At 47.8% G+C, this 25,001-nt stretch overlaps 1 protein-coding gene across 1 annotated transcript; it reads right to left on the minus strand.

Moving 5' to 3' along the window:
* Positions 1–1,056: 1,056 nt before the first annotated feature.
* LOC118086931 (probable glutamate receptor) lies at positions 1,057–24,092 on the minus strand. Its single transcript, XM_035119032.2, has 11 exons — positions 23,874–24,092; positions 21,329–21,436; positions 16,306–16,337; positions 15,403–15,465; positions 14,860–15,039; positions 13,245–13,471; positions 10,463–10,554; positions 10,101–10,318; positions 8,173–8,398; positions 4,422–4,669; positions 1,057–2,481 (listed from the first exon to the last, which is right to left on the minus strand). Exons 2-11 carry the CDS (start codon positions 21,399–21,401, stop codon positions 2,386–2,388), a joined length of 1,455 nt encoding a protein of 484 aa, XP_034974923.1. The 5' UTR covers positions 21,402–21,436; positions 23,874–24,092; the 3' UTR covers positions 1,057–2,385.
* Between the last annotated feature and the right edge of the window lie 909 nt (positions 24,093–25,001).

Consider the following 25,001-nt stretch of genomic DNA (forward strand, 5'->3'; position numbering starts at 1 on the left):
GATTCATTATATATATATATATATATATATATATATATATATATATATATATATATATATATATAAAATGACACACAAACACACACAATTGTTCACATATATATACAGTATATATCTTTATATAGATATAGGTGTGTGTGTGTGTGTGTGTGTAATGGATTATGTATCTCACTCATATTGTTTTGGGTTTTCTCTTAATTTTTTTTGTAAGTGCTTATCTTAATGCTGTGGTGTTTGCAATGAGAAAAGACTTGATTTTTTTCTTTTCTTTTGTGAGACATTCATATTGAAATATTTAAATGCCAGTGAAGAATGTCTTTTTATATTTTGGCCTAAATATACACCAGCCATTTACTTGGCAGATACCAAATAGAGTTTTTAAAGAGCTGGAGGAGAAGTCTGTTTTTGCTTTTGATCCAAATACTTCGCTCCCATTCCCCACCCCCACTCAGTAGGATTTGCTCAGAGGTTGCAGGCCTGGAAGGGTTGCTTTAGAAATGTGAAGCAGGAAAACTAGCTACAAGAGACACTGTCCCTCGAGCTTCCCCTACCACTGAAGCCCCACAGGTTAAAATAATTCACAAGGTCTGCAAAGCTGAACCAGCAGGCAAAATCGGCAGCTGCTCGTGAACCGATTGCGTATCACAACTAAAAATGAAACTTTGAAAGCTTCTAAGAAAGGTGACTTGAGTTGAAAGTATCTTGTCCCTTTTCCCTGTTCCCCAAAAAATCAATTTGCTTTCTCGTTTAATGCATTTATATCCCCCTTTTTTCTCCTAGCAGCTCCCAGATTTGAACCTTGGTCTCCCAGGACCTAGTGCAGGCATCCCCAAATTTCAGCCCTCCAGATGTTTTGGACTACAGTTCCCATCTTCCCTGACCACTGGTCCTGTTAGCTAGGGATCATGGGAGTTGTAGGCCAAAACATCTGGAGGGCCGCAGTTTGGGGATGCCTGTCCTAGTCCAACACCCTTAACCACTGCAGGACACTGGCTCTCTCTCACACTTGGAAAAACTACAGACTTTGATGTGTGGATATACATACAAAGAGGCAGCTTGGTCATAACTTGCTTTTATTTAGATGACTTTTGTGATACATAAAAATGTTGCTAATTCTTTTGTTCCGTTTGTAAGGCAAGGTGGTTGGCTTGCAGAGAGGGTTTTAGAAGAGACTTCTACAGGGAGATAGGGAGAGAGAGACAGCCAGCTCTGGGTAGCGGTTGCTTGTATCCTAACTTAATCTGCCCTTTAAATCCCCAGCACATATTAAAAGAAGTCACTTGTGGCAGACCTTTGTGCCCTCTGCTGTTACAACCTGGGCCAATGCTGCTGCCCCCCAAGATGCTCATATGCCACTGTGGTTTGTGAGCAAGCTTGAACGCACAAAAAAAGAGAGGAAAAGCTGTCGGAACTCTAGACCACACAACACAGTCAGGGGACATTGGTCACAGTGAGTTTAAGCGCATGCAAATCCGTGCTGCATTGAGGCATTTGGGAAAGTTGGTACTAGTCCTTACTATAGCTGGGGGCACCTGCCAGCTCTTTTGCGATGGAAGCACTCCCTAGCTTCATCTGCAAAGCCTAGGCTTCTGTTAAGCATTTGATTAAAAACACCACCTCCTCCTGAGCAACTTGTCAATAACACAGCTGAACAGGTCCACAGGAGTGCCATTTAAGGCTGCTTATACTCAGCACTAAATGCAAATAATGCTCTGGGCCAAGGAAAGGTCAAGAAACTCTTTCTACCTGCATCTGTTCTGCATGTTGAGCACACTTCCACGATTTATGTTTCTTGTAAGGGAGGAGATCTGCAGGCACCTGAAACAACACATGCAACCCTCACCCCTAGTCTACAGCATTTCCTTCTTTCATTAGGCATGCTTTCAAGCTCCTTGAGGACTAGCAACTTGCTCTTGACAAAGCTTGTTATGGAGCTCAGGACTACACTTTACTCGCCACCCGCAAAACTCCCTACAAGCCATCGGTGCTGCTGCTTCCCCTTAGGCTTCCGAACGAATTATTTGCATAGCTTCACTAAGGTTCTTCCAACAACTGCATTCGTCATCCTGCCAAGGCTGTGGTTTACAGACACCGGTAACATGTACTCTGGAAGAGTGAAAATGTTAAAACACCCAGGACCCAGGCGCTAGCAAGCCCCCGAACAAACTGGTTCAGTCGCCTGCGGTTTGCAACGTTACATATGGAGAGGGTTTTAGGGTTTGTGTTATTACAGAGAACCTACGCTAGATTTTAGCCAGACACCCCCTCTATTGTTAGGAAGATCTCTCAAGCGAGCACCTCTAAGTAATGCATAGTAGAGTTGCTTTTTAAAAAGGGGGAGAAGAAGTTCATTAAGGTTTGGCCTTTTGCTTTTCCTATGTCGACTTATGGCTTCGATTTCCCTGCGCTCTCTTGCGGCGTCCCTTCTCTCGGCCGGAAACGTTGGCTCAGCTCCTTGGTGAACACGGCGCAGCAAGATTTCTAAACACAAGTAAAGGCAGAGAGAAGGATAGTGCTGTTTGTTTTTTTCTTCCCCTTAAGGATGGGGAAATATGTGCCCCTCCAGATATTGCTGGTCCCACAACTCTCATCATCTCTGACCATTAGGCCTGCTGATCGGGGCTGGAAGTCCAATGAGACCTTGGAGGCCCACAGGCTCTCCACACCAACCTTCAATGAAGCACCACCTCAAAGAGTTTAAATGTAAATCAGAAATTCCACATGTGCATTACTTTTTTTTCTTTCTTTTGGTAAGCCATTAAGACTAGTACAAGAAAAGTGGGCTATGAGACATTACTGTGTCATGATCAGCTAACTGTGAACATCTGTAAAGTTAAAGGGAAGGGCAGTGTGACAACGGGAGGCTGGGAGGGCTGTCAATTAGAAACTGCTGATTTCTTTCACAAACTCTCATTAAGGGTTGCTGAGCAGTTGGAGGTGATTGATGGTGGTACAAAAACGGTTTGTAATAAACATTTCGCAAGGGAACCCCCAATTGGCAAGAGAGTGTGCTGCAGGAAATCTCTCTTTTTTAAAGAAGAAGAAAAGTCGCAATGTTCTCTAATGAGCACCTTCATTGCAAATAAAAACGCAGCGGCAGGTCAGTTCACATGACCCTTAGCGTGTGATGGAATGTTGTTTTTCTGGGTGTGTGGCAAGCACTGAAAGCCTCGCAGGAAACAGTGTGAGAGCAACAGATCAATGCACATCTTTGTGCATTGTGTGACTTAGCTGAAACACTGCGGGAATTCGGTAGAGTGAGGGGGTGAGGAGGGGCAGTTAGCTCAGGGGTAAGGCGACTAGTTTTGCATGAGCAAACCACCAGGTGCAAACCACCTGCCATCTTGTCAAAAGCAATATCGGGTAGGAAGGCTGGGAAATGCCCATGGGAGATCAGAGGGGTCACACCTGAGCTGGAAGGTAGCCTTTCCCCCACGTGTTGCTTGTGGCACAAAGCATCCTACTATGGATGTGAACCAAGCACCAGGAGCTCGCTGGGGAATTCTGCTTTCCTAGGGGTAGGGAGTTATGGGGAAATCAGATTTACCAGTGCTCCCAGCACTTGTCTCATTGAGTCAGGTGATCTGAGGCAGCTCACAACAGCAGCACTACTGCCTTGCAAATATATGTTCTTAAAAAACAAAAACCAGATGCATTTGGGAGTTAGAGGTGGAGCTCTGTGCCTGAAAAAGTTGAAGATTTCCTGCCCCAAAACCTGCCCCCCAAATGCTCGATAACACACAAGGATTTCTCACCTAGCCAGTTGAGGGGTTTTCCTGAAGTTAAAAAGAAATTTCTGGGAAATGTGCTGGGAAGGACATCCAGTTTAAAAGCACTCTTTAAACCAGGCATCCCAAACTGCGGCCCTCCAGATGTTTTGGCCTACAACTCCAATGATCCCTAGCTAAGACGACCAGTGGTCAGGGATGATGGGAATTGTAGTCCCAAACATCTGGAGGGCCGAAGTTTGGGGATGCCTGCTTTAAACCTTGTTTAAAATAAAGGAAAAACTACAGAAGACTCCCAGGGTCAATTCCAGCCCTCTGAGGCAGGTGGGCGGAACCTCTGGCCCTCCAGGCATTGCTGAACTGCAACTCGCATCATCCCTGCCCATGCTTGATGGGAGTTGTTGTTCAGGAACATCTCCTGCTCTGAGGGATGCTATCAGCCCTCCCCATTGGCAAGAGGAAAGTGCAGAGAAATGGTGCCTACGCACAACAGAATATGCTGGAAGCCCCCCAGGGCTTTAAACTATTCAATTTCTTTCATGGCAAGGGGGAAACCTATTGGCTGCCCACATCGCACAAGTAAAACACTTTCTCCCAGGTAACCCAGCAAGTATACGGAGCTCCTGACCACATCCTAATGGATTATAATCATTGCACTGATATTCAGCGCAAGAAATCCAGCCTGCAACTCACCTTCTCCTGATCTGCAGTGTGCCGGCTTTTTTTGGTTAGCTCAACCACAGCGATGACCATTCCCAAGGCAAGGCCCAGGGCAAGGATGAGGAACATCCCTCCCAGCGCTTGAGGCTTTATCGGGCTCCACTTGTCGTGATCTTCATCGGAACAGCTGCTCTCCCACCACTTGTTCCGGAAGTAGTCGAGATCGCCAGATTCTCCGAGCTTCAGGATGGCCACAGACAGCTCGTTAGTCCAGGGGGATCCTAGGAGTGGACATGGATTAGTGGAAGGGTCCTCACCTCTTGGCTTAACCCAGGTGTAGGTCACCTGGTGCCCCCTCCAGATGCTTAATTCCTGACCTGATGGGAATCCAGCAACGTCTACAGGCACCATTTAGGCCAGCCAGGCCAGCCTTAAACAATGTACAGGCAAAGCTTGGAAGATGGTTATGTGCACCCAAACGGCAGGCTAGAAACTAGATAAGGTATATGTCCTCACTGCCTGCTTTCCCACTCACACAAGGATTTCAGATGTAGCGTCAACAACCGCCATTTCAAGAAAATCTCAAAGCGCTTTGCTCGGCAAGCATAAAAAGTTAACTGCTCCTTTTCAGAGTTTGTGGTACGGTTCTAGTCTAGCCATATGCAACCCTTGGTCCCAACTCGAACACAAGGTGGCTTTGCCATAGGTTGTCTAGCTCTAAGGTGCTTCAAAACTGGCTCTGTTGAGCAGCTTTGCTTCCTTAACCATGCCTTGGCAGGCTGCTAGTCCTGTTTACTGTGGACATCTGTTTGAAAATGCCAGTTGTGATTGCAAAATCTCAAGCGCCATCACAAGGCTGAGCGTCGTGGTCTGGGGTTTTGCCTTCAGGTCATCTCATAGCACTCCCATAGCTATTGCCCCGCAGCCGTTATAACCCTATTACTCCCAGCTTCCACACTTTATGTTCCTTCCATATCACATTTGATTTTCTTGATGCAAATTTCCCACTCTTTGAGATGGCGGGTGGGTGGGGGGGAAGAGAACTTTTGGAAACAGAACAGGCAATGCAAAGTCAATAATAAAAATGCAACACTTTTTAGTTTGCATTCATTCCCCGAAACCCATTATTTCCCACCCACTCCCTTAGGTTGCGGTTTATTTAATCTCCAGCAAATACCACCTTCAATGTTCAACTGCTAGCCGTAGACCTTTCTGCTGGTTTCCCCAGGTATGGCCCCCAATCTTTTTCCAAATTATCCTCGTGCTACTTTTATAAAAAGTGAATCCAGAATGAGGATGAAGAACTCTGTGTCATTTTCTACGCAGTACTGGAAGTGCAAGACCCAACTCCAATGCAACAAAACAGAAAACAAGCCTTGGGTTTTATGTCAATTATTAATTTACGCTGGGTGATAAGCCAAAGGGTGGGGGCAAGAAGGGGAGAGAGAAAGACTGCGAAAAAGCCCAATTAGTGATTAGAAGGTGTCAAGGAGACAACAAGCTAAATCTCCACACCTCAACACTTTTTCCAAGCCTGCTTTGACATCCAGAAGGTTGACTATAGCTCAGCAAAAAAAAAAAAAAAAAAAAGGCTAGCTACCCTTAATTTAATCTCCTGGTGTTCCATTAAGATTCCCATGTGTTCCAATTAGAGCCTGAAGCAGATACAAATAAGTGCTGGTGTTGATATTTTCAGCATTTGATGGGCTTTGTCATAGATGGGCAAAGCAAAATTGTGGTCCTCCAGAGGTCAGGACCTGAACCAACAAATTCCAGTTACATGGAAGGGGTTTTTAACTAAGTACCAGGAAGAACTTCCTGGAAGTACGAAAAGCGTTTGACCGTGGAACAGACGGCCATAAGAACATGAGGAAAGCCATGCTAGATCAAGTCAGTGGCTCAACTAGTCCAGCATCCTGTTCTCACGGATGCCTATGAGATGCCTGCAAACAGGACCTGAGTGCAATACTAACTCTCCCCACTTGAGATGCCCAGCATTCAGAGGGCTGTTGCCTCCAACAGTAGAAGCAGAGCATAGTCTTCAGGTTTAGCAGTCAATGACTTGTCCTCCATGAATTTGCTTAACCCTCTTTTAAAGCCATCCAGGTTGGTGGCAACCACTCCTTGGAAGATGGAAGTCCCTTCTAGATATTGGTTGGGCTCCAGTTCCCATCAACCCAGCCAACAGGGTCAACAGTCAGGAATGGTAGAGGGTTGTAGTCCAACAACATCTAGAGGGCAGCCTGTGGTAGACACTCCTTCACTACATATTTCAAAGTAAGGACTGGAAGGTCACCCATTGGGGATGCTGAAGCAGTAGGTTACCTGTACCAGCAAGGACTAGATGTCCTATGTCGAGGTCCATTTGAACCATGAGCCTAAAGAAACAGCAGCCCCTGTGCTTCACAGTCCTTTAGAACAGTGTTTCCCAACCAGTGTGCCTCCAGATGTTTTGGGACTACAACTCCCATCATTCCTGACCACTGGTCTTGCTAGCTAGGGATGATGGGAGTTGTGGTCCAAAAACAGCTGGAGACCCAAGTTTGGGAAACGCTGCATTAGAGCTTTTGGTGGAAACTATGCATACTTCACCAGATTTAAGGCTCCTGTCTGCAAAGGACATTTAAAGCAGTATCCTACCACTGCAAGCAAACATAGCTCCCCCCCCCCAAAGAACCCTGGGAAGTGTAGTTTGTTAAAGGTTCTGAGAGTTGTAAGCAGAACCATATTCTCAGAGTTGCCTGGGAAGAGCAATTGCCCTTTTAAACTACTCTGCAAATTGTAGCTCTGAGAGGAACTACTACTAACTTCCTGCATCCTTACCGAACTACATTTCCCAGGATTCTTTGAGAGAATCCAGTAGTGGCATGATGCTGCTCTACATGTATAATGTGTAATGCAGGTGGGGCCTAGGTCTGCATGCTACCTCATCCTCTGTTCCATCTTATGCTACTGACTTTACCTAGCAAGGTTTATTCCGCCCTCCCCATGCTCCTTTATTTCCCTTTTTTAGCTTCACATCCAGATTGAAGAAGATTCCAAGTGAATTCAAAGGGCTTGGAGACAATGCCAGCCCTGCTCAGAGCAGACCTACTGAAGTTAATGGGCATCACTAATTACGGTCTGTTAATTTAATTTGATCTAACTCTGATTAGAACTTAGTTGGGTACGCCTCCAAAGTCAACTTGCTACCTTTCAGTTGGCCCTAATACAAACCAACCCAGCGTTTAAAAATTAAATAAGTTAATGATGATGATGATGAATCACCAAATTCTACCAAAAAACTGGGTAGGCAAATGCCAAAGAAATGGGGGACACTGCAAAAACAAAAGTCAGAATCGCTGCTGAAGACGGTTGAGGAACCCCTAACACACAGGGCAAATGTGGCCCTCCAAGCCTTGCTATCGGGCCCTTGGATTTTCCCCAGGCTATACCCCCTTTTTAGCAACATCCTTTACCAGCCCTGACTCACACCCTTCTTGAGTGTTTTGGCCTGGCTGGAATGTGTCCTTGAACTCTGATCGTGCCTCTTGCTTGCCTGGAAAAAGAACAGAAATGTGTGTGAATGGGTAAAACTAGCCTACTCTAGAAAGGGAACATTCACATATTTTGCTTTGCCCACTAAGGCCTCCGGCACCACTTGCCACTAATATGTGGCCCCTGGAAGGTTGCTCAGGGGGGTATGTGGCCCTCTGTCTGAAAAAGATTCCCTACCCCTGGCTTAAGACAATCAGGTTGTGATCTGAAACATCTCAGGTGCAATTCTTGGTCTTTGGTGGCTTACCTTTTGGTGTGGCGATGCCAAACCCCCTTGCCCCTATGACCTCTGGAGAGCGGATCAGGTTGCAGTGCTGGGCAACAGCAAGGTCTTGAGAGATGGACTCTCCGATGAAAGCATAATTCGAATCCAGCACGCGCTGGATTGCCTCCTGGTAGCTCTTTACATAAGCGGTGTCCTTCTTCTTGTTCATGGACTCGTAGACCAACTGCTGGATCGGGTTCTTGGAGTTCTGCAGCCACAACAGGATCACATTAGGAAGGGCCTCCTGGATAGCTCAGTTGGTTAGAGCATGGTGATGACAACAACAAGGTCGCAGGTTTGATCCCCATATGGGACAGCTGCATGTTCATTCCTGCATTGGAGGGGGTTGTACCGGGCAATCCCCGGGGCCTCTTCCAAATCTACAATTCTATGATTCTCTGAAAAGGAGCTGCCATTTACACAAGCGCGTGCCGAGCAGTTCACACAAGCGTGTCACTTGGGTATGCAAACAAGCCTTTGTAATTCAAAGAAGCCACAGGGTATTCGATAATGTCAGGGGTCGCTAAGGCACTCATGCATACAGTGGTGCCATTTAGGTGTCCCCCTGGCACACCCAGAGACCCCACTTCCTGCCCCCCTTGATCACAAGGTGATGCAGAAAGTTGCCTTTTCTCTTGAAAGCTACACAGAGCTGAAGGAGGACTTTGGAAGAGTCTTTCCTACTGTACTTCCCCTTTCAGCTCTACATACTTTTCGAGGCTAGGATTATTTATACTTTTAGCCAGATTCCCAGGGAAAAGCGAGCAGGTGCAAATTGGCACCCCTGTGAGATGAAGAGCATGCATGGGACTCATAAAGTAATGGGCCCCACCAGATGTCTGAGATTTTAATTCTGATGAATTGACCTGGATGGGCCAGTCCATCACAAGTGGTTTGCTGAGTCTAGGTGTGCCAGCTTGAATAAAACATATGGGGGCCAAGTGAACCCCACCCTGCATAACCAATCACATGATATGGTGCATGCACACCATTTGAATGGCAATGCCCGTCAACTTTTTGGAGGGGGGAGGCCCAGCCCCCTCAAATATTTTATTGGGGGGGACAGAGGGAGCTGAGTCCCTAGGAGTTGGCTCCTATGGCTGAGACCAACCATATACCCTCCTCCTTCAAAATTACATTCATTTTTTCATTGTTCATTTGCTTGGTTCGTTTATATAGTGCCATTAATGGGCATGACTCTCCAAATGTAAAATAAAGAGCCATGAAAGGTAAAGAAGAAGAAAAGTAACAGCTTTGATAAATTGTGTCAGGGGATGCATAGATGGGTGGAAGGAGCCCTTCAAAGGAGCAGTGTGCACGGACAGGCAAAAAAGCAGCCCTCTAGATTCCCAAGTTTATTCCCATTTAAAACCTGTGAAGAGCATTGCTAGATGAGGCTAAAGGCCCAGCTAGTCCAGCATGCAGTTCTCACAACCAGTTGCCCCAGTGGGAAGCCTGTAAGCAGGACCCGGGTGCAACAGCACTCTCAGCACTCATGATTTCCAGAAACTTGTATTCTATACCAAGGTTTCCCAAACTTGGACCTCCAGCTGTTTTTGGACTACAACGCCCATCATCCCTAGCTGGCAGGACCAGTAGTCAGGGATGATGCTGGAGACCCAAAAGAGCTGGAGACCCAAGTTTGGGAAATCTTGTTCTATACCAGGCATAGGCAACTCCGGCCCTCCAGATGTTTTGGGACTACAATTCCCATCAACCCTGACCACTGATCCTGTTCTCTAGGGATCATGGGAGCTATAGTCCCCAAACATCTGGAGGGCCAAGGTTGCCTATGGCTGTTCTATACCAACTGCATTTGGTATAGAGTCTGCCAAGGTCTCCATACAACTGGTTTTTGGTGTCTTAGCCCAGGGCCGAAATCCCTGGCAGCCAAACATAGCCAAGCCCACCTTGAAATACTGGAGTGTGGAAGAGCTTTCCATGGTCCCAAACTCCAGATGCCCCTGCTTCACCAGGTCTTCAAAGGTCTGGATGGAGATCTGCTCAGAGCCCGACTCCAAAACAAAGCTGAAGCCAGCGATGTACGCGGTCAGTAGCACTATGCTGAACAGCCACCAGATGGCAGAAATTATCCGTACGGAGAGAGACTTGGGTCGGGGCACGGTACCTGCAGGGAGGAAGCAAGAGCATCAGAAAGCACATCAGAAGTGCTTAAACGTCCAGTGGAAGTGAATGCTGGAAGATTCGGGACAGACAAAAGAAAGGACTTCTTCATGCATAGTTGGAACTATGGGACTTTGGGGGATCTAACCTTGCAAGGTGAATGCCCCCACTCCAATCCACAGGCTGTTCATGAGCGTGAAGCTGGTCTCTTCATTTCCATCCCATTCGCAAGGGCTCATTCTGGAGGGGGGAGGCAGAAAGGTAAGGCAGTCATTCATTCACCTGCCCCTGGTGAACACATGGATTACAATACAGGAGCACACAAGCTGCGCGCATCTTGCAAGAGAGAACAGGTGAAAAGTGGCTGTTCCAAGACTACGGGTTTGTGCGGCGTTCAGGAGCAAGGAAAGGGAGGAGCTTCACCCCCAACTCTGCTCGAGCCCAGCTGTGGCTGGTGACCACTGGATGCGATAGGGCAGAAGGCCCAACAGTGGGCGGAGTCAGAATCAAGGACAGGTACAGCCGCAGCCAATGGCAGGCCAAAGAAACTAGACTATGGAACTCACCTCCACAGGAGGCAGTGATGGCCACCAACTTGGATGGCTTTAAAAGAGGTGGGCGGAATGATCTAGCAGGCTTGATTTATTTCTTATATCTTTTGCCTCCATCCTACTCCTCCCTGTTAGGCAGAATTGAGACTAAGGAGGAAGCCAGGAAGCCTCTTTGGACTGGCTGTAAGTCAGGCATCCCCAACCTGCAGCCCTCCAGATGTTTTGGCCTACAACTCCCATGATCCATAGCTAACAGGACCAGTGGTCAGGGGTGATGGGAATTGTAGTCCAAAACATCTGGAAGGCCAAAGGTTGGGGATGCCTGCTGTAAGTAAGAAGGGTCAGTTGGTGAGGGGCAGGCTGCAGTTGGTGGAGCAGGACCCCATAAGCCTCAACGGGCCATCTTCCTCTGTGGGGCAGTCATTTTTTCCATTTAAAATTGCCCTCTCTGTGGGTGACTCCAGGTGGAAAAGCACCCTTGGGGAGGGTTACCAGAGAAGGGGGAAACTTAAGCACCCACCCCAGTAAAATGTATCACCTTCTGCGTCTGTTTTTCATTTTGCTGTTTTTAGTATTTCATGAAACATGAAATATACAACTCTGCACTAGAATACTGAACGGTGGACCAAGCAATAAATAAAACAAAGCTGTGAAGTCATTTCTGAACCTTTGGCTTATCTTTTGGGATATAGACAGTATATCCCAAAACAGGTTAGAAAAATACATAACCATGCACACATCAGGTGGAGATGTGTGGTAAAAATCATGGAGATTTCCTGCATCTGCCAATATGTTTGGGCTTTGGCGTGCTTTAATACACATACCGTGTTTCTCATATTATAAGACATGTCTTATATTAATTTTTTCCTCAAAAAAAACGACATGGCTTATTTTCAAGGGATGTCTTATTTTTTAATAAAGTGCATGCGGGCGCTGTTTGCCGGGCTTGTCAAGCCCAGCAAACAGCGCCCGCCGATCTTCGGTGACAGGCGGGGGTGGGCGGAGAGCGGAGAACGATCTCCGCTTCCCCCCCACCCCCGCCTGTCACACAGCACAGGGCCGAAGATCGGCGGGCGCTGTTTGCCGGGCTTGTCAAGCCCAGCAAGGAGCGCCCGCCGATCTTCGGTGACATGCGGGGGTGGGGGAGAGCAGAGAACGATCTCTGCTTCCCCCCCACCCCCGCCCGTCAAACAGCACAGGTCCGAAGATCGGCGGGCGCTGTTTGCCGGGCTTGTCAAGCCCAGCAAACAGCGCCCGCCGATCTTCGGTGACAGGCGGGGGTGGGGGGAGAGCGGAGAACGATCTCCGCTTCCCCCCCACCCCCGCCTGTCACACAGCACAGGGCCGAAGATCGGCGGGCGCTGTTTGCCGGGCTTGTCAAGCCCAGCAAACAGCGCCCGCCGATCTTCGGTGACAGGTGGGGGTGGGTGGAGAGCGGAGAACGATCTCCGCTTTTCCCCCCACCCCGCCCGTCACACAGCACAGGGCCGAAGATCGGCGGGCGCTGTTTGCCGGGCTTGTCAAGCCCAGGAAGGAGCGCCCGCCGATCTTCGGTGACAGGCGGGGGTGGGGGGAGAGCGGAGAACGATCTCCGCTTCCCCCCCACCCCCGCCTGTCACACAGCACAGGTCCGAAGATCGGCGGGCGCTGTTTCCTGGGCTTGTCAAGCCCAGCAAGGAGCGCCCGCCGATCTTCGGCTCTGTCCCCCGATGCGCTACGGCTCGGGGAAGCAGGCAGGGAGCTCCTGCTGGGTCCCGCGGCTTCGCCTCTCACTCGGTCGGGGCTTTGCGATAGTGCTTATTTTCGGGGTATGTCTTATTTTTCACCAACCCTTTGAAATCCTGTCATGGCTTATTTTTTGGGGATGCCTTAAAATATGAGAAACACGGTACTGTGGTAAAACATCCCAGTTGTTGTTGTTTTTATTTAAGTTATATGCTTCTTCTGTCAACCCGAGAGGCGAATTTTACCACACATTCCTCAGGTGCAGGTTTGTGGTAAAAAAAATCACTAATATTATTATTTTATGAATCCACTGATGTGTCTGGGCTTTGTGATGAATTTATAGGCACATGCAATAAATTATCGAGGCTGTGGGGTTAAGGGTCACCTGCTTCTATCAACGTGAGAAGATAATTTTGCCCCATTTCCCTCAGCTGAAGATGTACGGTAAAAATTGGTAATATTTTGTGTCTCTGCCCATATGTCTGGCTATCATGTCTTTACTTAAATGCACTGTGCTTAATAATAAGTCACTCTACTCATAAAAAAATGACTCAAAGCAGCGTACAAATAGAACTATCACCATTTTCGGGTTTTTTTTAAAAAGGCACCTGCTTCTTCCTTTCTATCATCTGGAAGAGAGAAGAGAGATTTCACCTGGCAGCGAGGAACAAGCAAAGGCTAGAGAACAGGTAAGCCACCAGGACGCCAAACCAAGTCTCCTTGCTGAAGGGGGTCAAGAAATGGAAGAGGGAAGCCTCCTGGAGGGAAGGGTCCTTCTCAAGCAAGATCCCGATTCCTGTGTGCAGGAAAGGTTGGGTGAAGTCAACGAAATCCTCTCTCACTGATGTGATGGTCAACGGAGCAACCGCCAGGTCGGCTTCCTACCAAAAGGGTAGAAAGAGGAGGCAGAGGACTGTTTCTAATACAATGCCATTAGACTCCACACACATGCACAGAGCTCTGTTCCCCATCTTCGTTCCCAGTCGATAGCCGTGCTGCATTTCGCAGCTTCCCAAAGTAGAATTGTGATACACTGAGAAAGGGGGTCCAACAGATTGGGGTTGTCAGCCCTCAGGGTTGGGGGGGGATCTACTTCAGAAATCCAGGATCCACCCATGCATGTGTCATTTGATCCTAAATATTTGGGGTACTTTAATTAAAAAAAACAATGGAGTGGCATTTGATGCATTCCTTCCATCGGTGCAAAGTGTTTTGCCTGCACAACAGAGCCTCACCTCTCCATGCCTTTGCCTCCTCTCCTAAATCTGTTCAGGGTCCTTCCCCACCCCCACCCCAATCCTCCAGAGTAGATTTGGGGAGGGGGAGGGGAACACACAGGGAGAGGAGAGGGAGAGTAAGTTATGCGAATGAAAATCCTTGCACTAATGGAAGGAGTGCATCAGCGACAGCCTGTATATTCCCAGAAGAAGATCTAGAACTTTTACACAAATCTATTAATAGCAGCAAAAGTCTGCATTGCAAAGAAATTGTGGGGGGGGGGAATCAAGTAATACCCCGACAATATTAAGACCGGATTAACAAATTCTAGTTTATCGTAACAAAAATGCAGAATCGCCATCCAAATAGCTTGATGGGAATATGGTCTCTATTCGTTACATTACCGGAATGACAAACTTCAAGGAAATATCCACTCGTGGAATATTTTTTGCACTGCGGCAGTTATGTAAGCATAATCTGTGTCTATGGCAAAACTACAAATATTTTCTAATAAGAGAGACAGCAGATTGACTGGGGGGGGGGGGGAGACGACGAGCCAGTTGCAAGATTTCATGGTTCCCCAAGAGTTATACATGTAGAAGACACACATGTACAAGTCCAATTCTGCAACTGTGTCGCTGGAGGTCAGAGATTCTAATGCAAAATGAATGGCTGCCAGAAGTAAACAACAGCCTTGTCGAAAACGACCTATTCCTGGAGAAATGTTGCCCGCCATAGTATAGGCCATAGGTAAGGCACCCCCAAACTGCGGCCCTCCAACTGTTTTGGCCTACAACTCCCATGATCCTTAGCTAACAGGGCCAGTGGTCAGGCATGATGGGAATTGTAGTCCAAAACATCTGGAGGGCCGATGCTGCTGCCGCCGCCATATTGGACTCCAGTTAAGACCTATCAAACACAAGATGTCTGGGGTAGAACATGTTCTTCTGATGAGGTTTTCCTTTTATTAATTTCCATGAGTGCTGCAAAGTGGCCGTAGTCTTTTTCAACAGGAAATATGCGCAACACACGGGCTCAGGGGAAAGCTTACCTTCCTCACAATCTCTCCAATCATCCCGGACCAGTTTCCTGCGGAACTCAGCGCTCCATACCTCCCGTCCTTGACGATGCCCACCTTGTACTTGAAGTGAAGCATTCTGGAGAGCTTCTCCAGCAGGTCGATGCAGTAGCCCTCGAGCTCTGCTCCTTTGACCATCACATAAGGCTTTTCCTATGGATGAGGCAAGGGGGACCTAGCTAACAAGGCATGTCTGCACATGTGAAAGAAAGAACCACCAAAGACCACAGGCAGAGCTTCATGGGTCATCCTAACCTCAGCTGCCTGCGAGGTGCTGCCGAGTTTTCGTCATCTATAGCACAAGCTTGCTGAATCAAGCCAATGGCCCAACAGTCCAGCACCTTGTTCTTACAATGGCCAACCAGATACCCGCAGGAAGCCCAAAAGCCAGACACATGTGCAACAGCACTCTGCCAACCTGGGATTCCAGTAAAGAAAGAAAAACTTTTGATATGCGTTATAACACCACCAATTTGTGGAGTCCCATCTTTCACAAAAGTTGCCAAGCTGACTTACCAGGATGGTTGTGACATAGAGCATTGGGAGGTCCTTCCCGCCTTCCCCAGCAGAGGCGGAGTCCTGCAAACGAAATCATTTGTTTACTGGCCGCTTTCTGGACAGAACCCTCACAGGGCAACAAATGATATTGTCAGGGCATTGTGGCTCTTGAGTAAAGTCTGCTCTGTCTTGAAGAGCTTTATTGTGCATACTATTTACAGTGCAGAGACATCAGAAAACACGACTGCCTAGTCTGATTCAGAACCCGGCAATGACGCTCGTCTGTTTTTGCGCCAGCATAATAGCCTGGGGACCCCAAAACGCCGCCCCCTTGCCCTACGTCTGGGTGCATGACCCAACATGGGCACCGGAAGGGGCTGCTTTCCTTCTCCCGTCCTTTGGCTGGAGCGTTGCAGAGGCTCCGACACCTCGCTGCGTTGTCCTTCCTCCTCTGGCCAGTTGGGTCGGTGCAGGGGCTCTGATGCGTCTTGGAGCCCCCTCTCCATCCCGCTCCATTTCTCATTCCCTCCTCCTGACCCGCTGCTTGTGCTGTCACTGGGCGAAGTGCTGGTCAGGATGACTGGAGGAGGGTCCCTGTAGGGAGTCCCCCTGACAGATATGAACAGACAGCTGCAAGTCCATTGATTTTAATAGGAATAGGCCATTGGAAGAGCGAAGAAAGCTGCGCGCACACAGCACTGTTCGAAACTCCAAGATCAGAAAGGTCATTGGTTCTTCTCACATCAAACATGCGCAAGGCGATGAGCACCAGCATTAGACTTGGACAATACTTGCATCTCTTTCTGTTAATACATGGGACTATCCCTCCCGCCCCATAACCAGGCTCAGCATCGAACACTGGTGTTCAAATCCATTCCTACCCCAGACAATCCACACACACCCAAAGGGACGGACACGTACCCTGCTAACGGAATCCCCATCCTCCGCAGCACCTGTAAATTAAAACAAAACAACAAGGGAACAGTGAACTATCGCATTCTTGCAACCATCAAGGTCCGCCATCCTGCAAGGGAAAGGTCACCGAACCTCTGATAATGCCCCTCGCTTGCCTGGACGGAGGACAGAGGGCAGAAAGTGTGCATAAAAACTTGCCTATTGCACCAAGGTAAACGTTGCATTTGCGGGCCCCGCACCTTTTCCCACCTGCCTGCCACTGGCATGTGGCCTCCAGATGGCTGGAAAAGCTTCCCCCACCCCTGGCCTGAGGAAATCAAAATACCAGCTTGCCTGGCAGAGAGATGAGGACATTCCAGAATCCTGGGGACCAGATCTCTCTCCCTCTCTCTTCCCCCACCCCCGCCCCACCCCTCCCGCCTCTCTTTTCATGCTGTTTATAGAAAAGGTTCATCAATTTTGCCTCCTCCATCTTGGACTGAACTCTAAATTACGCCTCCTCAAAAGGGGCTTTTACTCACACCACGACAGCTCTCCATGGAGCTACAGAAAGGCTCAAAGGAACCCCCTTGTTCCCATTCAGCGCCCGCTCGTTTGAGCCAGCAGGAGTTCCTTCGGGCTCCTTTTCGGATTCCTGCGCAGGGGCCTTGGATGGGAACAAGTGGCCTCATTGAAGCCTTCAGTGCCCCCCACTGTGGGAAGGGGGGCACTCAAAGCACCATTGTAAAGAAGAAGAAGGATGCCTCCAAGCTTTTTATTATTCAGTTTAGTTTTTTTTGTTTTTTTTTTAAGAAAAAGGCAACGTCCTGAAAGGAGCCATAAATAATCGCATGGCAGCCATGGCCAAAGTTCGTGACAGGGACATTTGTACAGCACCCAAATCCAACGCTGATCTTTTCTGCTGGGATCCCAGAACAAGCACCGTGGAGAAAGGAGGCGCAAGGTGGCATGTGTGAGCGGAAACCTCACAAAGCAGGAGAAGCCGCAGAGCATAACGCCGTGAGGCTTTCTCGGGGGGCTGATATGAAATTATGAGACTGTGCCGCAGGCCGTCCTGTGGGTCCTATGTCCTGGCCAATTAGGGAGCTGTGTCTGAGAGAGCGTAGCCTATCAGGGAGCTTTGCACGAGCAGGGAATGAAGGTGTGATTAATTCAGGGTGCCCCCCCCAATGTGTCCTGTTTTGCCGAGGACTGTCCTGCAAAAGGGAAGGGCTGCAGCCCGGTAGCAGAACATCTGTGTCGCATGACGAAGGTCCCAAGTTCAAACCCTGGCAGCTCCAGATTGGACTGAGAGATATGTTGGTCTGAAACCCCAGACAGCCAGTTAGTGGATGATGCCAAGCTAGATGGAGCAATGGTTTAAGACTGTATAAGGCAGCTTCCTCATTATAAGCTTCCTTTGTCCTTATGCATTTGAGGGTTCAAGGCTGATTTAAGACAAATTAAGGAGAGATCACAAAGGGCTGAGGCTCCCCCCCCCCCAATCAACAGCAAGACTTAGCTGGTGCAACTTGCTCCCAGCCTAACCCACCAGGGTGAGATGTATTTAAATTATAGTCTGCTTCTAAATTTGCAACTATACATAAGCAGCGAACGTATGCAAATGCTATGCAAATCTGTGTTCTCCTTTCTTCTGATTTTTGGCAATGCCTAAATGGTCACCCTGTGTTCATTCCCAGTCGAGAGCTACCTCTCTTGGCCAGGTGCCAAATATGAATCTTCCACATTTTCCAGGTCATACCATAGTAGACCCATCAACAGCATCTACATGCCTGGTACTGTAGCTTTTTTCCAGGGTTTTGGGATGGGAGCTTTCAGATTTGAACCCGGGTCCTTTTGCATGCACAGTGTGCATTCCACCACTGAGCTAGTTATTGCCTACGGCAGTGTTTCCCAACCTTGTGCCTCCAGCTGTTTTCGGACTACAATTCCCATCATTCCTGACCACTGGTCTTGCTAGCTAGGGGTGATGGGAGTTGTAGTCCCAAAACATCTGGACGCACAAGGTTGGGAAACACTGGCCTACGGAATCTCAGGGAGGCTTTTTATCCATCGGTACGGGCCTGGTCCAAGGAGCAGGAACAAAGGAAGCAGACTTGCACTGAATAACAACCGTTGGTGCAAATAGCTCAGCACTGTCTACACCAGGCATCCCCAAACTTCGGCCCTCCAGATGTTTTGGACTACAATTCCCATCTTTCCCGACCACTGGTCCTGTTAGCTAGGGATCATGGGAGTTGTAGGCCAAAACATCTGGAGGGCCGCAGTTTGGGGATGCCTGGTCTACACTGACTGGCAGCAGCTCTCCAGCATTTCAGGCAGAGGTCTCTCTCGCAGTCCTACCTGGAGATGCCAGGGATTGAACCCAGGACCTTGCGCAGGCAAAGCAGGTGCCATAACAATGAGCTATGGCCCCCCTCCTCCCCATACGCCACTCTCTTTAGCCCCTTCTTGGCAGACCTCCCTCCTCTGTTCAAATGTTTTTGGCAAATGTCATCCATCAAACAGCAAGAGGAGCTCCTCTGGGAAGTAAACTCTCGAGCCAAGCGTCAAAAACGTATTTTGGCACACAGAGAAAAACAACACAGCAGCCTTTTTAATTCTGGGAGAATAGCAAACTAAGCTGGACTTTTACCCCTAGAATGGTAGAATTGTAAATTCTTCAAAGTTCAAACTTCCCAGAGATCTGCGGAGCTGCCAATTATAAAAATTTCCCGCAGAACAACTAGATCAAAGTGAAACACTTTGTACCATTTTCACTGCAGCTGCGTGGAAATGAGCTTCGCAAAACCTGCCTCAATAAATCAAAACCTCCTCTCTTGGGGGTGGCGGGGAAGTTAATAAAGATAATTTTGTTAAGCCGATCTGCTCAAAACAGTTATTGAAATCAGATTTTCACTCCCCACCCCACCCCCGAGAAAAAAACTTTGCTTCCGGCAAGATAAACAACACCTTATATATGAATTTGCAAACAGAATATCTGAGTCAGTCTTCAAGGTAATTGCTAGGACTTTAAAGCACAGCATAGAGCATTTTTGTTATTATTCATGTTGGTCATGCATGGGAGCGGGTGGCGCTGTGGTCTAAACCACTGAGCCTCTTGGGCTTGCTGATTGGAAGGTCGGTGGTTCGAATCCCCGCGATGGGGTGAGCTCCCGTTGTTCAGTCCCAGCTCCTGGCCACCTAGCAGTTCGAAAGCACGTCAAGTGCAAGTAGATAAATAGGTACCGCTCTGGCGGGAAGGTAAACAGCATTTCCGTGTGTTGCTCTGGTTCACCAGAAGCGGCTTAGTCATGCTGGCCACATGACCCAGAAAACCTGTCTGCGGACAAACGCTGGCTCCCTCAGCCTATAGAGTGAGATGAGAGCTGCAAGCCCAGAGTCGTCCTCGACTGGACCTAATGGTCAGGGGTCCCTTTACCTTTAAAGGGGTAAGGTAAAGGTAAAGGGACCCCTGACCATTAGGTCCAGTCGTGACCAACTCTGGGGTTGCGCGCTCATCTTGCATTATTGGCCGAGGGAGCCGGCGTATAGCTTCCAGGCCAGCATGACAAAGCCGCTTCTGGCAAACCAGAGCAGCACATGGAAACGCCGTTTACCTTCCCGCTATAGCGGTTCCTATTTATCTACTTGCATTTTGACGTGCTTTCGAACTGCTAGGTTGGCAGGAGCTGGGACCGAGCAATGGGCACTCACCCCGTCACAGGGATTCGAACCGCCGACCTTCTGATCAGCAAGCCCTAGGCTCAGTGGTTTAGCCCACAGCGCCACCTGGGTCCCTTCAATGGTCAGGGGTAGCTTTACCTTTTTAAACCATCCAGGGGTTCTTTACTCTTTACCTTTATGGTGAATAGGATCTGAATGATCCCACATTTTAAAGCTTCCCTGATTGTGGAAAGTTTCTAAGGCACCCTTCACCCTGAGGTACATTTTCTTTCTTCCTTTTTGCCAAGGGGACGAGTATACAAACGTTTCAGGTTACAAACGTTTCAGGTTACAAACGTTTCGGGTTACAGACTCCGCTAACCCAGAAATAGTACCCCAGGTTAAGAACTTTGCTTCAGGATGAGAACAGAAATTGTACTCCGGCGGCACGGCGGCAGCAGGAGGCCCCATTAGCTAAAATGGTGCTTCAGGTTAAGAACAGTTTCGGGTTAAGAACAGATCCCAGAACGAATTAAATTCTTACCCAGAGGTACCACTGTACAGCCCTCCACCTGCCCTCTGAAATGGTATGGCCCCAGGTGTGCTGAGGATTTCCCAAAGACAGCTGGAAGTTTTAAGGAACCCCTTCCTGAATCAAACTATATATGGTCCAACATTCTGCTTACAAGGTCAGATATAGAGGCTCCAGGAGCTCACAAACAAGAGAGAAACATAGAAAGCTGCCTTATACAGAGTCAGACCTTTAGTCTATCTAGCTCAGTATTGTCTACATTGACAGACAGCAACTCTCTCCAGAATTTCAGATGGGTCTCTCTCTCTCTCTCTCTCTCTCTCTCTCTCTCTCTCTCTCTCTCTCTCTCTCTCTCTCTCTCTCTCTCTCTCTCTCTCTCTCTCTCAGCAGCCCTGCCTGGGTGGTTGAATCTAGGACCTTCTGCATGCAAAGCAGATGTGCTAACCACTGACTTACAGCCCATCTCTTAAGATGTAGGATGCGGAGTCAGATTAGGATCTATCGATGCATCTTGTGGCAAGGAATTCCATAGGTTTAGAGTGCATTGGAAGGTGGCGGACTCTCCTTCATTGGGTGTTTTTGGATGACCATTTGTCTGGGATTCTTCAGTTGCAATTGCCGCATTACGGGGGCTTGGACTAGATGACCCTTGGGATCCCTTCCAATGCTACAATCCTATTATTCATTCATGCCTGGCACCTTCCTCTCCTGCACCTCCATTTCTTCAGCTTCTGGACTTAGGGTGCAACACACCACAGAGAGAGGGTGGGGGGAGGCTTCCGCCTGAACCTGAGGCCTTCAGAGCTTTTGTAAACTAGATCACAGAATTCAAGAAGAGTTATCTTTTCTCACCTATCCAGTTCGGTTTTCCCAGCAAAAGCAGAGTGGTGCACAGGCCAAAGGCGACTCGGAGAGTTTTGTCCATCAGCTCAACTTCGCCGCTACTGATCGGGGGAGCCTCTGTTGACAGCAAAATGCAAATCAGGCTGTTGCAATTTATGGCACAAGTCTAGGGCATATCTGTCGGTGCAGGGAAAGACAAGCATTGTGGTGGAAGGGAATTAAATCTAGGATGCCTCCCCCCCCCAAAAAAAATAATCCCCATGGAAATCAAGCACCAAGGAAGATGGTTCTGGCCTTAGCATTTTCTCTCACACTCACTCACTTGTTTCTAAATGTGGGAAAGTTTGGTGTCTCTGTGTTGTTTTGTTAATATTCAGAGAGGGTATTCAGTCGTGGGTCTGAACAGATCTCCAAAGTGATAAAGTCCCAGAAGGACTGCACTACAAGATTCTCCCCCCCCCCCGAATTATGCGAGTCCCTCTTAGGAAATGTCACAGCAGCATGAAGTGACCTGCTTCAAGAAAATATGAGGAGATCACTTTTGGGAGTTACACATCAGTCCTCTTCCAAAACGATGATCTGTGCAGGAGGAGAACATGCATTTCAAATGATTTGCACTTGTGTACATATAGAGAGAGAGAAAGAGAGAGAGAGAGACTCAGGGAAGCAGGAGAGTTAGAGAAAGAGGCGAAGGTACGGATGGCTGAACCTGTCAATTTCTCTACATTGGTACCTCGGTTTAAGAGCAGCCCTGTTTACAAACCATTTGGTTTACGAACTCCGCAAAACCGGAAGGAGTGTCCCGGTTTGGTAATTTACCTTGGTCCAAGAACGGAAGCTGAACGGTGGAAGGGGGCCTCATTAGAGAAATCGCGCCTCAGTTTAAGAACCGCTTCGGGTTAAGAACAAACTTCCAGAACAGAGTAAGTTTGTAAACTGAGGTACCACTGTATTTCCCAGGGTTGTGTCTCATGCTCGTCCAACTTAGAGTTGACCCACTGAAGTGTCAGAGGCAACGTGCTTTTGAATTGCCAGTTTCTGGAAACTGCAGGGAGGGAGTTCTTGTGCTCAGGTCCCACTTGCAGGATTCTCACAGACAACCAGATGGCCACTGTGAGAACAGGATGCTGGTCTAGATGGGCCATGTTATTATAACATGGATCTGTTAATTTCAATGGGTCTACTCTGGAATTTGGTTGCATGTAGCCCTTTGTTTCTCATTTTCCAATCTTAAGGTTAGTTCTGCACGCGTACACAGCAGTTTGCTATTTTTAAAATACATATTTTTTTTAAAAAAAAGTCCTCTTGCAGATTCAAAAGCATTTTAGTGTGAATTTCTTCCGATGTACACATTTTTGTATGCAGTTTGCCTAAGACACAGATTTTTTCAAAGCAATTTTTCTCCAGTACAGTGCATTTTTTGTACGCTACCATCACAAACAGATGTGTTTTTATGCAAAACCTCGCTCAGGAACTTGCATTTGTGTACACGTTACATGGCTGGAAAACTATATTGCAGAATCTGGAGAATTTCATTTTCCAACATGCAGATTAGGGAGGATCACCTTGAAATGCAAACTCGATCAGATTTGCCCCTCCAGCCCTACTGTACAGGTGGGGAAAAAAACGATATTCTACATGTGAAATCTCACAGAGCTTTAAATAATAAGATTGAGGCAATCGGCACATGCGTAAAGTCCAGAAAAATGATCGTTCCCTGGGACACCCTGGAAAACAGGGAGGATCCAGGCTCTGCAAGAGATCCCATGAGCTTCAAGCCAAACTCAACCCCTCCTTTGCAGATTCCACCTTGACATTTTGCATTGGGTCACATTGGGCGGCCACTTTGCTACGCTCAACTGATAACCTGGAGGCCAAATTAATCAGACTTCCACAGTTCTGTCACACACCCGCCAACCCAATGTAGATTAAAGCACTTATAGGACAACCTGTGCAATGAAGGCACTTCAAGACAACTCCCCCCCCCCCAAATCATTCATTCTGATCCGTTTGTGGGAAGATACACAGTTGGCTATATAGGAGGCAACTGTTCTCAGCTGTTTCCAGGAAGGTTACCCAGCAATTTCCAACTCCTCTTCTTATTGCCCAAAGTTCTCTTTGTCTTTTTTGAGTGAAGCAGGTAAGTTGCACACAGAAAATTGCGCAACCTGCATTTGCCAGCATGCAATCGAATCCTACCTGAAAATTGTCACAGCCTCTAACTAAAAGCTTCCTGAGTGAGCATTGAGGCACATCCAAACTCCCTTCCAAGTCTGCAGTGAAGATGCACATTTTTTAAATGGAAAATTTTCTGGAACGTGGAAGAGCGAAGACAAAACTATAGTCCCCTACCAAGAGAAAAGGAGTTGCATGGAATAGAAACCGGGGGGGGGGGTTGTTGTTGTTGTTGCCAGGCAGAAGAGATTGTGCTCTTGCTAAGTCCACAGTATCTGGGTGCTGAATGTTTGCAAAGGAAAAAAATTGTGTCCAGGCAGGAAAGAAAAATGAAGGGGAAAATAGAAAAGGCAAGCTGACTTTGTTTAATCTCACTTACAGTTGGCGGCTCCTTTCGGCCCGGGACGGACAGCTCTTCAGCAACAGCAGCCCAGCGAGAAGGAACTGAGGAATGATCGCATAAATCAGCCACACCACAGACCCTCCTGCCCATTTCGGAGGAGGAGGAGCCCCAGTGGGGAGTGAAAAAGTCCAAAAGGGGGGGGGATGCTGTTTCAATTCGCAGCTGGGAGAACACTTTGCACGACGTTTAATTTCCCCATCACTCACACTCAGTTGAGATCACCTCATTGCAGGTTTAGAAAGAGATGGGCCCCCTGCCCTAGCCACAACTGCTCACCCCATAAAGAGGGAATCATATCACATTCCCGTAAATCCCATCTATACCTGGGGATGGGGCATTACCTGGGTTCAGTTTCTTAACTGCACCGCTTGTTTTCAGTTAATGCTTCTGTCCGACTCCTCCCGCTGCTCTTCAGTCAGTGTTAGAGATTCCAGGTTTCGTTAAGGTCACATTTACAAGGAAGAAACAGCTAAAAGCGATGTCACTGCCTGCTGTTGTTGCCGAAAACATGAAGTATTATCTTGGCGTAGATTGATTGCATCCTTCTGTACCCATATGGTTCTCCTACCTCCCCAACATTGATGTTTTGGCTTCATTCAGTGATGGGGAAAGAGGGGCTTCGTTGTGCTTACACATTGCCTCATTGCCCTAAAAATGCTGCCCAAACCCCTAAAGGTTAGTTTAGAAAATGAAATACATGTGCAATATACAGTACAGGCACCTCTTGCTTCAAAGAGTGTGTTCATCCACACCAGCCTGGCCTCTGTCTCTCAAATAACCATGCTCTGTCGAGGGAAATGTAATTTTCATTCACTGTGCTCAGGTGTTAATGGAGGTAGACTTTTGTACATGATGTGCATTAGCTATGTGGGTAGCACTGAAACACCATAATAATAATAATAATTTATTATTTATACCCCGCCCATCTGGCCGGGTTCCCCCAGCCACTCTGGGCGGCTTCCAACAAAACAGAAATTCTAAAATACAGAAATCCATCAAACATTAAAATACAGAAATCCATTAAACATTAAAAGCTTCCCTAAACAGGGCTGCCTTGAGATGCCTTCTAAAGGTCTGGTAATTGTTGTTCTCTTTGACCTTTAG

Source organism: Zootoca vivipara, chromosome 6 (assembly GCF_963506605.1).
Source record: "Zootoca vivipara chromosome 6, rZooViv1.1, whole genome shotgun sequence".
NCBI lineage: Eukaryota > Metazoa > Chordata > Lepidosauria > Squamata > Lacertidae > Zootoca > Zootoca vivipara.

Coding starts and splice junctions, on each gene's coding strand:
- LOC118086931 (XM_035119032.2), bottom strand. CDS start 21,401: ATGGACAAAACTCTCCGAGTCGCCTTTGGCCTGTGCACCACTCTGCTT. Junction 10,319..10,462: donor GGGGGCATTCACCTTGCAAG/GTTAGATCCCCC, acceptor TCCTCCCTGCAG/GTACCGTGCCCCGACCCAAG. Junction 4,670..8,172: donor TGGCATCGCCACACCAAAAG/GTAAGCCACCAA, acceptor GTCCACTCCTAG/GATCCCCCTGGACTAACGAG.